The sequence below is a fragment of the Lycium ferocissimum genome, chromosome 1 (genome assembly GCF_029784015.1).
Source record: "Lycium ferocissimum isolate CSIRO_LF1 chromosome 1, AGI_CSIRO_Lferr_CH_V1, whole genome shotgun sequence".
In the NCBI taxonomy this organism is placed as follows: domain Eukaryota; kingdom Viridiplantae; phylum Streptophyta; class Magnoliopsida; order Solanales; family Solanaceae; genus Lycium; species Lycium ferocissimum.
Genome location: NC_081342.1, coordinates 52,281,167 through 52,294,544, shown reverse-complemented (window position 1 = coordinate 52,294,544; position 13,378 = coordinate 52,281,167). Strand labels below are relative to the sequence as shown.

Genomic DNA, 13,378 nt, shown 5'->3' with positions numbered 1-13,378 from the left:
CTCCTCCCTTTGACCTATCTTTTGGGGTGTGAGTTGGCCAAAGACCTAATTTAACATCGTATTAAATTCAGGCTTAGGACCGTTCTGATGTGGTGCCCCAGAAAAAGAGGGGGCAGAATGCTCCTCGGAACAATTGATCGGTCCCGGACCGATGGGGGGTGGAAATGCCCCTGATCCATGAATGTCCACGCTCCCGACCGGACAATGGAACCCCGAATAAAAAGAATGTGCGGATAGGCATGAGGGGGGGGGGGGGGGGGGGAGGTTGAAGAGAATATACCACATCGATAACAGAAGGAGAATCCTAACTCTTTATAAGGCTTAGGCAAGACCTAAGTTGACCCTATTTGTTTGGATGAAACAATTTGGAAGAAATTGAAGGAACAAGTCTTTTTACTTTTATCCAAGAAGAAACGAAAGTAAAATAAAGACTAATTTGCATATAAAATGCACTAACCTCTTTTTCCATGCACACTATTAAGATCACCAAATGAATTGCATTGTTTGTGTTACTAATGACTTTCTTTAGATTATTAATTGCCTTTTGGAATATAAAGAGAACATTGAAATTGTAGAAATTTCACTAAGGGTGTACATTGATTAACATTACATTCTATCCCTTTCATTAGAGGTGTCAGTACTCTATTTAAAGATGAGGTTGAAATGGAATAATCATGTGAAAAGTACCCTACTAAAGTGAAAGACATTGGTTTCATCATGCGCAATATGTCAATTGGATATTACCACTACATATATAGGGTAGAAACGGTCCCTTACACTTGTTTGCATCTTTCACTTTTACACTGTAATTGGACTTATTCCTATAAGACGCCGACATTGCTATGACATGGTGTGTGTAATACACCTACAAAGGTGCGTGAAAAGCTCTTTTTATTAATATAATTTTTCTCTTCTTCTTAATTCTTTCACCCTACCACCATACACCACCACCGTGTCGCTGTCGTCATCACCATTGCTGTAAAATAACCTATTTACACTTTTTAACGTAACCCAATCCCCTTCCTGTGTCTCCTGATAAAAGAAAGAAAATAAAAGTCAAATGCTGGTGTTAAAATCTTTTAACAGTGAAATTATTTCTACCCGACGAGGCTCAGTCCCAACATGTACTTATATCAATGTAATTTAACAAATATAAATCATATCAATTAAGGGAAAGTTAATTGGCAAAACGAAAAGAAGATAAGTTCATGAGAAAAAGTAACCAGGTCTGGGTCTCAATACTTGTATAGTTAAGAAACGTCAATTGGCAAAAAGAAAAGAAGAGAAATTCATTACTCAAAGGAACCAGGAAGTTAGCAGCATAATGTGCACTTTTTTTTTTTTTTTTTTAATTATTTAAACTTTATGAAAATATTGTACAACACTTATGTAATTTTTAAACCATGTTACAAATGAGTCGTAATCTTGATCATGGTCATATCAACGCACGAAGTAATTGTCCAACAAAGGAAATTGAGTTAGTCGGTTTGCCTTGTGATTTGATATTTAGTGCAAAACAATAACAACTTACTCAAAAAATGTCACGCCCAAAATACATCCTAGACATGATTGGCACCTAGCACACAACCCCTGTCAGGCAAACCATATCTCATACCATTAATCATATACAAAAACACTAAAAGACAACAAGTGCAGGTTCGGGTAAAAGAGAGTGCTAGGTTAGGACGCCCTTGGTCAACGTCTCGCCACATTTCTTGATCAAGACTGATTCTATCTCCTTTACTTTTAAATCATTCCCTTTGACCGCCATAATGTATGCCATTATGTGCTCCTGCGGATCCGTTGTCCCATCATACTTTGGTATATTTGGCATTTTGAACCTTTTCAAGATTAGCTCTGGCGCGGCCTCGGGCTTAGGCGCTAATTGGATGTATTTCTTTGCATCCGAGTCCTCAATAACCGGTGGGGCCCTTGGGATTTGAATCATCCACCGATGGAACTCTTTAGCATTCTTTTTCGCTTTTTTGGCGGTCTTATCTATCTTATCGGTGATGTCTGCCATGAACCGTAGGACTTGTGCCCGAAAAGGGTCGTCTGGGGCAGACTTGCTTCCTGCCGCATCACCGTTTCTTAACTCATTTTGACCTCTCCCGGGCACGTTGTTGCCATTTACTGGGTGCCAGGAGTGTCCCTCCAGGCATTCTAGTCCATGCGTCAGGGTTGGATGATAGCGAGCGTGATAAGTTGCTTCATGTCTTCCATTTCTTCCATCATCGCCTGCTGTTATGCCCTCCTGTTCTGCATCAGTTCCATGGGGGTTTAGTCAGTCAGAGTTGCCTCCTCGGAAGCATTTCCCAGGGCTATGCCATCCGCGTTCTAGGTCGACGCACCAACTGCTGCAGGGACACGGAGAGGAAGGCCAAATCGGCCGATGCGCTAGTTATTACCGTTGTTTCGAGTAGTGAGCTGAGTTTGATTGTTGCTAGTCCTCGACCTATCCAAAGTAGATGCTATAGCAACCATAATTCAAAGAAAGGATAGTACAATAGACAAGGTCACAATGATACCACTATTGTCCAGACCCCGCGGTAAGCACCAAACTGTTTACCAGTAAATCGGTGCAGTTGAATTTGTTTACGTGGTCAAGGACACGTGTATCAATATGACAAAAATAATGAGATAATTAGCAATAGTAAATAAGATTATTAAAATATAATTAAAAAAATAATCAAAGTAAATAGCCTGAGCCTTGGAGAAGCTTTGAGCTAGAGTCTCTGGTTAAGCATATAGTGGAAACCTTTGCTAAATTGTATAAGAACAAGAAAAAGCTGAGAACAATGTAAGTATGATGTATTTTCTGTGTGAAATTTCAGATGATGTTACAATGAAATGAGAACTCCTATTTATACTTAAGCTATGGGGCACACACTCCATGAATTGTGTCCCTATTGATATCGGATAGCAATGCTAGGGCAATGATGAGTAATAAAGATTGCAGTTATGCTCATTAATGGCCCGTGGAAGGCTCAAGGTCTTTGTGTAATGGCTAACCGTTGGCCTTTGAAAACTTCTTTAATTTTGTGGAACAAGGAGCCGTATTGTGTCTCTGGTGCAGCCCGAGTGTTCCCAAGGAATCTCTTTTGCTGACTCAGGTCCGACTCATCATCGTTGCCATGTGCCACCACTAAATTTGTCAGGTTGTATCCTACGAATTTTGCCTAATACAAGAATTATTGCTTAAATTTGCGTCACATCTTTGGAAAAGAAAAGACACTTCTGGTAAAGGGTCTTCCATTTTAAAGCTTAAACGGAGTTGAATATGCATATCTCTTCGATTATTCAATAAATCACATGTAGAATGAAGGAAGCAATGCTCCAAGTACCATATTGTCAAACTAAGAGAAAATGCATCCCTCCAAATATTACGATATTTATTTTCTTGTTAACTACTTGAAAAGTTTCATTAGATTCAGCAACAATAAGAAATAATTAATATTTTTGTGAAACTTTTTTCCAATAGCGAAGATATATATTTTTCTATAATAAGAAAATGTCTGAAGTATCACTCTAGGACCAGTAGAGTATTGCATATTTGTGAACCTTACCTTATGTTTTATTTTCTCGACAATGATTAGGGCAAGTGGCTGCATTAAACAATAAATCTATTACAAATTAAAGTAGTGCAATACGTGGACAAATCGTGGAGGGTGAAAAAGATAAAAATGGTTTAGCTAAGATAAAATACTAGACGACAAATATGTACAAAGCAGTCAGTGTTTAGCTAAGAGCCCAATAAGTCAAAACCGTTGAAGCAAGTTTTTAACATATCATGCATAAAAGCAATACAATATAAGGCAATCTCAACCGTTCATAGCAGGTAAAATAACTTAGTAATCAGGAAAACATGCCACATGCTCAAACACGAACACTGGTCCCTCGTGATAGTAAAAGTTTCACGGGGTTCCCTATTTGGTTGCCCCCATTTAATTTGTACCCTCTTTTTCTAAATACTTAGGTGATACTCACTATTAGGTAACTTCAAACAAGAGGTGGCTTCGCTTCGGCTTCTTCTTCTTTACCTTTGTTTTCTTCTCTTTATCTAGAATTTGAGATTATCAGATATTTTCTCTTCATTAATTTCGGGTTTGAATTGATTTTTTTTTTCAATTTACATGAAAAACAAAAAGTTCATGATTATTAAAAAGCTTGAAAAAAATGGATGTTGCTAGAAAACCTTGAAAATCAATTGAACTGTTCAATTCCAGCGACAAACAAGAAATATTTGAAGTCACATTACTAAAAATAAGGCGAAAACCAACCTCCCAAATCGATTGCAGTCGAATTTTCAGAAAAACTGACCAAAAATTGATCTAAAATCGATTGGTCGGAAACGACTTAGTCGGTATATAAAATCGACCAAGTTCGGTAGAGTTCCCAAGTTGGTCGGTTTATTTATTTTATTTTAAAAAAACTATCGATCGACTTTGGTCGATTTTGTACATTTTTAATTTTTTTTTTAAATACCGACCGACGCCGGTTGGTTTTCTAATTTGTGACTTTTTTGTTAAACAAACCGCCGACATCAGTCGGTATTTTTAATTTTCTAGAAAAAATGGACAAATGTCGGTTGATTTTCTGCGCAAAAAAAAAGAATTGGCAGGCGGTGCCTATTTTACAACACTACCACCTGTCATTAAAAGTGATTACAGTTCATTGCTAATTCCAGCACCGCGTGCTACCAATCAATTACTCAAACAAAGTAACACTAAACAACTATATCTTTTTTTTTTTTTTTTCATCAAACAACTATATCTAAGATTCTCCAACCCAAACTACATTGAATCCAATTCAAAACTACTCGAAGCTTACCGAGTATCTGATAAAATAATATTTCCCGAAGACCATGATCTGAAGCAGTAATGCTCTGCAGGAAGGACTATCGTATTAACCGTGTAACCCAAAAACCTAAAGAAGTTTATCCGTTTGATAAAGTAGGGTGCAAAAGAAAAAGTTCTCTTTGGGGATCACTGTTGACTCCTCACGTATATGGCATGAAAGAAAAAGCAAGTACCTTACACATTCTTTTTTCCATATAGCATTGACCAGACATGGCTGTAAAATAATGTGTTACCTGGATTGAAAATTCTAAAATCATATGTAATAATTAAAAATAATTGAATATAAAATAATCCAGAGAAAGAAATGGTTTTACCTTATATACTCAAGGCATATAACCAAATATTGACCATTGATGGAAATTCCAAGCTTAGATGGTAATATGTCAAGAGCACTAGCGCAATTCACATTTCCATTTTGATAATTTTCAAGAGCTCTTGTAGCTGAATGGAATATGCATACTACAGCAAGCATCTGATCTTCTCCAAGATTTGTTGAAAGCATGCTAAGGCAAGAAACACACTCAATTACATCCATACTGCCAAGAAAGTTCTAATAATAAAGTGGAAACCATAACTTCACCCAAACCAAGGAACGGTGCAGCAAGTTCAAAGAACAAGCGGTCTTCTATGAACCAATCCATACTTGGTGAGAAAAATTCTACGAAGTTAAAAAATGAAGCACCTTCAAAAGATTTTTCAAATGGAGTAACGCAAGTAGTTCTTACCAAGCATCGAAACTCTTCTACCTCGGCAGTGCTCATGCAAAGAAGCGGGAACAAAAATGGTGATCAAAATGTGTTGTCGAAGGAAGTATCATCTAGATTAGAGAAGCCAATCAATCTTCAATCTACCGATAGGAAGGGACGTCATACCGAAATTCATATAATTGAGACCTCTCCAAAAATAGATGAGTTACCCCAAATTTTGAAAGACATGAAATATCAGAAGGATGACAAAAGATGCTCTGGTTGAGCTGCACATTTAGCGGAAAGCCAGGCAAGTGAAGCAAAAGCAGACAGCATAGGATCTAATGAGCAGATTTTCATGTGAGCATGGAGATACTCAATTTAGAAATGGAGCTCCTTGGTAAAATAGATAATAGTAGCTCCACTAACACAAGTACATCAACTATGCAAAAAGAATGCCACAACATGATAGGTTTAGAATTGCAATTTCAAATGAGAATGTTAGTTCATATGTGAGAAGAATGTTAATCTAATTGTGTGCTTGATGTGTTTTTAAATATTCGGAGTAGCTTTATATCTAGAAAGCTAGAGCTACAGGTGAAATATCTTCATAATTCTTTTTGTTGGATTCTTAGAGCATCAAGAAAAGGCACTGCAAGAACTTGAAATATCCATGGACCAGAAACTCGGAGAATATATGCAAAGATATCACAAGCTATGGACAAATTTAATGTTATGTCACACCATGAGTATCTAATTAAATTAGTTGGATTTCAGATGAAGATTAGTCAAGTTTTTGACTTCAAACGGTTTTCAGAGAATTTTGAAACCGTAGATTTCTCTTTTTCGCTGAGTGTCAATGAATGGAGAGAGAGAGAGAGAGGAATGGTAGGGAAAAAGGAGGAATTTCAATAGGCTGGGTTGCAAAGCGCCGCTTTTACTTTCGTACAGTTTGATTTACCCGTGAAATGGAATTAATTGTCAAAAAATTATAAAAAAAGATAAATACCATTTCTGCATTTTAGTTATGCCATGTCACCGGGCTAATGTCCTGCTTTTATATAGGTATATAGATATGTTTAGTCCATTGATTAAACACAAGTGATACTACTTCTACCAAATGTGAACACACAAACAGATAAAAACAATTGAACCATTGGTTATTGTTTATTTCAGCTTTCTGATTAGGAAAGTTGAATTGTATCTCTTCATTCAATGTTGAATTAACCATTTGTTCTAGGTAAGAGAAATCTTTTGAATCTAATAAAAAAAATTAAGTTTGAAAGACTTAATATCAGGCGACTTAACTTCTATTAAAAAAGATACAACAACTAATAAAATTGAAATGTTCTTTTCAATCGTGAATATTTTAAAGGAACCATAGTATTTGCAAGAGATAATTTATTTAAACACCTAGGCATAAATGAATGCGTCATCAAATAAAAGAAAGAAAGTGAAGAGAAAGACTTACCAATTAACTTGGTGAATCATTGAACCAATTATGAAGAATCCATGAAGACGATTCATGTTGGAAACGAATTCCATCATCATGGTCGTCATCCTCTTGTTCATTGTTGTGAGCTGCCTTCATATCAGCCGCAATAGATTCAGTTGTGTTAAGAATGAGAGGGACTAGTAAACATCAGTGCATATATATATGAGATGTAAGGGACTAGGGTTTGTTACAAGCTTTTTTTTGGTCCAAAAGTTGTTCCAAACTTTCTTTTGGTCCAAAATTAGTTACAAACTTTTTAAAATTTTGATCTGCTCCTAACTATTATAGAAATATCAAAATTTTACTTTTTATGGAGTCGTTTGTCTGGATGAAACAATTTGAAAGAAATAAAAGAAATGAGGCTTTTTATTTATTTCGGTTAAAGAAAAAATGAGAACAAAATTTTTTACTTTTTCGCATTTTGGACGAGATTCTTTTAAAAAAAAAAAAATTGAGTAAAAATTATTGTTTCACTTGACATATTTCCAAACTTATGTTTCAAATTGTAAAATTCTCTCTTTCAAATATCAAAATTATCTTCCTCTTTTTTGTGGGACTGTACTAAAAGTATGGACTTTCTTCCGCGACTATCATTGTTGGAATAAATAATTCAAAGTTGTAGGAAACCAGAATTAGTTAGGAGGTATTTTAATCCATGATTAGTTAGAATTTATAGTCAAATATATATAGGAATAAGTTTCATGTTTTGAGTTAAAGTAGGTCTCATACTATTTTAAATAGGAATGCTACTAGCTTTTTTCATAACAAGAGAGATTTTAGGGAGCATTCAAAGGTTCATTTAGTTTATCAATAAAATATTTTCAACAAAATTGGCATATGGAGGTTGAAAATTGGCATATGGAGTTTGACTTTCTTAACTGCTTCGAGTTTGATCTATATACCTGTAACGACCCATTTGGACGTTTAGGTTTTTTGACCCTTTTACCCTTGTTGACCCTTCCCCCAGCTCCGTTGGAGCGTGTTTGACTCGTGGGGATGGGTAGCACGGTTCCCTAGTAGATCGGGATTGGTTTTGAGAAAATTAGAGGCCTAAAGTGAAAACTGTTGACCAATAGTTGGCTTTTGGGTAAAAGAACCTTTTTGAGAATTTTGTCGATTCTATGAGGTCCGGAAAGTCGTTTATAACTATGTGGGATGGTTGGTTAGGTTCCTGAGGCACTAGGGAGTGTTTTAGTCACTTGGTAACGGTTGTGATTTTATTGCATTCATCTCTCTCTTGTCTTCTCACTTATCATCGAAAAAAGGAAAGATCATGGAAAAGGCTTGAATTTGTGTTGTGTATTTCATGACAAGTAACGGTTGTGATTTTGATATAATTAATGTCGGTGTTGGTATCATTCATAGCATACATTCTTATTCATATAATGATTTGATATGAATTGTGTTGGATATGATGATAAGTGAGAGTGTAACCCCTCGAGTGTCTGTAAGAGCGTAAAAGAGATGAGAGTCTGTGATCCGAAGTTGTTATCGGGGCGGAATGTGTGCTCGTGATCCGAGGTCATTTACCGGAGCGAGAGAGTGCTCGATGCCTGAGGTGTCTTACTGTGATGAGGTGTACATGGATTTCGCGGGTCTTTATGGGTCATGGCTATGAGGCTTTGTCCTTAACATGTGCGTACGGTACAGAAAGATTGGCCAGTGCATTGCATCGCATATCCATTCATTAATTTGCATTGACTAATTATATGCCTTTATAGATATGTGCATTTCGATTGATCTTATGTTTCAAGTGATCTTATTCATGGTCTGACTTTATATTGAGACTGTTCATGGAGTTTGCTTGATTGCTTATCTGCCTACTTGTTAATTTTTGTCTTTTATATATGTGAGTTAATTATTATCGACCTATGATACTTACTAGTACTTTTTTTTAGTGCAGAGTTCGTTACTGCATCCTTGTCGCGCCTCGAGTGATCAGGGCCTATCTACCCAGGAATCTTTAGGGTGGCTTGTTTTGCCCCGGTCATAAACGGGAGCCTCCTTCTCTTTATTATCTTTCATTTTCACTCTTCTGAGACAGTATTGTTAGGATTGAGACTAGTATTCCATTTTAAACTTGTATTTATTTAGTAGCTCTTGTACCACGGTTCAGACCAGATTCTTAGGGTGTATGTCTTGTATTTTCGCACTTTTATTTAGTATTTACATATTGAGAATGCTTATGTATTATCATCATCTTTCGTATGATTATTTACAATAAGGTAAGGGAAGGGAAGGGTTCGCCCACCAGGGGGAATAACGTGGGTGCCCGCTCGACCCACGAGTTGGGTCGAAAAAAGTTTGTATCAGAGCCCTAGGCTTCCAGTCTTATAAGTACAAGAGGATGTCTAGTAGAGTCTTTCGGATCGGTACGATGAGCTCCGTACTTATCTGTAAGAGGCTATAAGACATTTAGGAAACTTCCAATTCCTTCATTCCTTTTGTGCTACGGTATTCAAATTGGTATCTAGAATGTTCAAATTGGTATCTGACTTCACTTCTATTCTGGCACAGATGGTAAAGACCCGTGCGACTATTGCGAGGGATGAGGTACTCGAGCCCGCTGCTAGGGCTGTACCACGAGACAGAGCAAGAGGCTGTGTGAGGGAGCCAAGTAGGGGCGGGGGGTGCGATGCGAGTCTAGGAGCGAGGACTCTTTGCGGTTGGCAGGACTCGCGCGGTCTTTGTCCCGAAACCAAGGTTCATATGAGCACGAGCCCACAGATGAGGGAGAGTTGGGACCAGCCCAGGCTTAGTCGGATATGATTTCTATTCCTGCTCTCCAGGACACCATGGCTCGTATATTGAGTTTTCATAATAGATTGCACCAGGTGGGTGGCCTTCTAGCCACTCCGGAGAGGTCTCCCGAGCTAGAGCGGGACGGCGGACTGCGGCGGTATCCAACTGCGTAGGGCGCGGCCCTGCTCGCTGCGGTGGCTCCCCGTATTGATGAGATCCCAGCGCCTGCTTTCACTCCTAGGCTCGTTGTCGGTCTGACTATGACCGTTGAGGAGCGATGTTTGTTGGTAGGTTCGTAGAGATGGCTTGTGGGTTCTTTGAGTATACACAGGAGAGGATGCGTGAGAGTTTATTATGGACAGTCATGAGAGACTCCACAAGATAGGTATAGTTGAGTCTCATGGGATTGATTACGTCTCCTTCCAGTTGCGTGGGGATGCGAAGATGTGGTGGAGGTCTTATGTTGAGTGTTGACCAGCCGGGTTAGCTCCCTTGTCTTGGACCCAATTTTATCTGGTATTCTTGGAGAAGTACGTCCCCCGTACTTTGAGAGATCGGAAGAGAGATGAGTTAAATGACTTGGAGTAGAGGGGTATGTTTGTCGCTGAGTACGAGGCCATATTTCATTCCTTGGCTCGTTATGATGTTCAGTTGATTCCTACCGAGGCAGAGAGGGTGAGGAGATTTGTCAGAGGATTAGTGCTTCCGTTGAAGTTATCCTGTCTTCAGCTTATAGCTACGGGTTCTTCATTTCAATTGATAGTGGATCATGTTATAGATGTCGAGTCTACTAGGATTCGAGCTCATGAAGAGGGCAGTGAAAAGAGGGTCCATCAGTTTGTGGGTTTAATTGGATTACACACTTGTTATGGTGGTTACACTTGGTAGAGGTGGGTTGGCCGGTTAGCTGGTTCATCAGCCTTATTTTGCCACCTCATCCAATCAATGTGGATATCATCGTGGCAGCCCTTTGGGCGAGTGGGTAGTATTGGGCAGACTACTCGAGGTTTCTATTCTCGACCTTTAGACCGTGGTGGATATTCTACTTCTTCAGTTTCAGTGGCTCGTCCACGGCCGGAGGCATTATATATGTGGTGACACAGGGCGGCTTCCTGGGCGTGTCCCAGGACCGGACAAAATAGGACAGGTAGGATTACGAGGTTTCGGACCCCCGGTACTGCTTTAGTTAGCGGGATGGATTTTCGAGGCTGAGAGGTGGAGTCCATGAAGCAAGCGAGGCGAGTATCCCGATCTAGGAGAAGTTGTTATCAGCCTGGTAGGGGCAGTTCTCATTATGTGAAAGAGGGAGCTCAGTTTGGCCAGGGTGGTCGGGGAGGCACACAGTCTGATGGCGGACGAGTTCATTACTATGCCTTCCCCGGGACACCAGAGGCGGAGGCTTTTGATGTTGTCATTATAGGTACAATTTCTTTTTGTCATCGAGCAGCCTCGGTATTATTTGATCCGGGTTCTACCTTCTCACATGTGTCTACTTATTTCTCTACTAGTTTGGATATGACTTGTGATATTCTTGATGTGCCCATACGTGTTTCTACTCCGATCGGAGATTTTGAGATAGTAGATAGGGTTTATTGGTCATGCATTGTTTCTTTTATGGGCTATGATACATGGGTAGACTTGGTGATCCTTAGTATGGCGGACTTTGATATTATTTTGGGCATAAATTGGTTATCTCCTTACCACGAGATTCTAGACAGTCACGTTAGCTATGCCAGGAATCCCGAGATTAGAGTGGAAGGGCACTCCTAACCCTGCTCCCTGAAGATTATATCATTCCTTCGGGTGAAAAATTTGGTAGATAAGGGGTATTTGGCATATTTGGTGCATATCTAGGATACAAGTGTGGATGCTCCTTCCCTAGAGTTTGTTTCGGTCGTTAGCGAGTTTGCGGAGGTCTTTCCCACAGATTTGTCTGGTATGCCACCCAAACGCGACATTGACTTTTGCATCGACTTGGAGCTAGGCACTCGGCCTATTTCTATTCCACCTTACCGTATGGCTCCGGAAGTATTATATCCCGCATTTTGTGCAATCAGATAATTCAAGACAATAGCGGGAAGACAACAAGCAAGGCCTCATTTTTATTTTGCTAAGCATGCTAGGTTGCTTATGAAAAATTTAAAAGTGAAAATATTAAGAAAGGCTAGACGAAAAGGTAAATTTGTAATATGACTTGTGGAAATGTGGGGAAGACGAAGGGAAATTTGGAAGTTGGAACTAGCTAAGAAATAAGTGGGCTTGAAAAGAAAAAAAAAAAGAAGAGAGAAGGCTGACCGGCCATGGGCATGGGCTAAGCCCATGTTGAAAAAAAAAAAATCCATGTGATTAAATAGAAAGAGGCCATTCTTATTTTCTTCACAATTCAAAGAGAAGTTTCAAGAAGCAAAAATTTGAAGAAACCTTAGAGGCCATTCGGCCATATCAAGTTCTACAAGAACTTTGGAAAATCTTTACCAAAATTTTTCTTTCCTAGTAAACTACTAATGGTCCTTAGCAAGTTGGAGTGTTTATTAGAGCAAGAGCAACACCTATTCGTACAAGTTTTAAATTTCTAAGCCAAGTGAAGGTGAAGAAAAAAGGTAAGGTTAATCCTTTTTATGTGTTATGGATGATTTTGTGTGTTGTAGCATGTAAAAGTGGATGAAATTCATGGAGGGGAAAAACCATGTGTGGCCGTGTACCTATGGGTGTGTGTAGGAATGATGATTTAACTATTTTATCTAATATATGGTTGTTGTTATTGTGAATGCTATGTTGATAATGAAAAATTGGATGAACTTAGTGAAGTTGTTGTAGTTGGAGACTTGTTTTAGAGAGTATGTGAATTGAATATAATGTTCTTGCATGCATGGAAGATAATGAGACTAGTATGAAATTGTTGGTATGATTGTTGGCATTGTTGTTGATAGTTTGGCCGGGTTGAATTCCCGGATTGTTGTTGGTTAAAATTGGCTAAGTTAAAGTTTTGGAGATGGTATACTTATAGGGGAAGTGCTGCCGAATTTTCGATAGACGAATGTTACTTTAAGATTCCATTTCTAAATGCTCTAATTAAGGTTTGGTAAATGTAACCAATTTGTAGATTTTGGTGGATTTGGAACTTGAAATTGGAGTCGCGTAAGAGGCGAAAAAGGTATGTAAGGTTTCACCCTCTCTTCTTTGGCATGTCTTAGATGTAATAGGCTTGGATACGTGCCTCGGGGACATACTCAATTCTAGAAACCCGAGTTTGAAATTAGCCCTTTTCATTGATAGAATTGAATTAAGTTCTTCATATTTTATTGAATAATTGCTTGATATCTATAACTCGTCAAACAGAAACCGGATTACAATAAAACCCTCATAAATGGCTCCGTGAAGCTTATTGTATGTAGTTTGGTGTACATACCTCTATTGACCCGAGGTGAGGCCCCGCTATTCCCGAACTCCCTCCTATTGTTCTGATTTGACTTGTTTCCGCACTAAAATTTAAGGAAAACTTTGGTTATCATTCCGATTACTAAAATAGTGTTTTAACCAATCTATTGATCCCAAGGCATGATTCTTCTTCTCCGAGCTCGTAAATGTTTGCCAAA

The 13,378-nt window shown here is 38.6% G+C and overlaps 1 protein-coding gene across 8 annotated transcripts; it reads right to left on the bottom strand.

Moving 5' to 3' along the window:
- Positions 1–1,660: 1,660 nt before the first annotated feature.
- On the bottom strand, positions 1,661–7,217 carry LOC132055374 (uncharacterized). 8 transcript variants are annotated; one of them, XR_009414569.1, is made up of 4 exons: positions 5,174–7,217; positions 4,831–5,092; positions 3,567–3,605; positions 1,661–3,179 (listed from the first exon to the last, which is right to left on the bottom strand). XR_009414569.1 is itself a non-coding variant. In XM_059447172.1 (4 exons), exons 1-3 carry the CDS (start codon positions 7,115–7,117, stop codon positions 5,034–5,036), a joined length of 363 nt encoding a protein of 120 aa, XP_059303155.1. In that variant the 5' UTR covers positions 7,118–7,188; the 3' UTR covers positions 4,765–4,926; position 5,033. The 8 variants fall into 8 exon arrangements, 4 of the variants coding, with proteins under 4 accessions (XP_059303155.1, XP_059303145.1, XP_059303163.1 ...); XM_059447172.1 differs by lacking the exons at positions 1,661–3,179; positions 3,567–3,605 and having other exon boundaries at positions 4,765–4,926; positions 5,033–5,106; positions 5,174–5,362; positions 7,017–7,188; XR_009414570.1 differs by lacking the exon at positions 3,567–3,605 and having other exon boundaries at positions 5,174–7,206.
- Positions 7,218–13,378: the final 6,161 nt, after the last annotated feature.

Bases quoted from the DNA above. Each gene is read 5' to 3' on its own strand.
- LOC132055374 (XM_059447172.1), bottom strand. From the start codon at position 7,117: ATGAACAAGAGGATGACGACCATGATGATGGAATTCGTTTCCAACATG. The intron at 5,363-7,016 runs GTAAGTCTTTCT...TTCTTGCCTTAG, and splicing joins ATGATTCACCAAGTTAATTG to CATGCTTTCAACAAATCTTG. The intron at 5,107-5,173 runs GTAAAACCATTT...ATATGATTTTAG, and splicing joins ATATGCCTTGAGTATATAAG to AATTTTCAATCCAGGTAACA.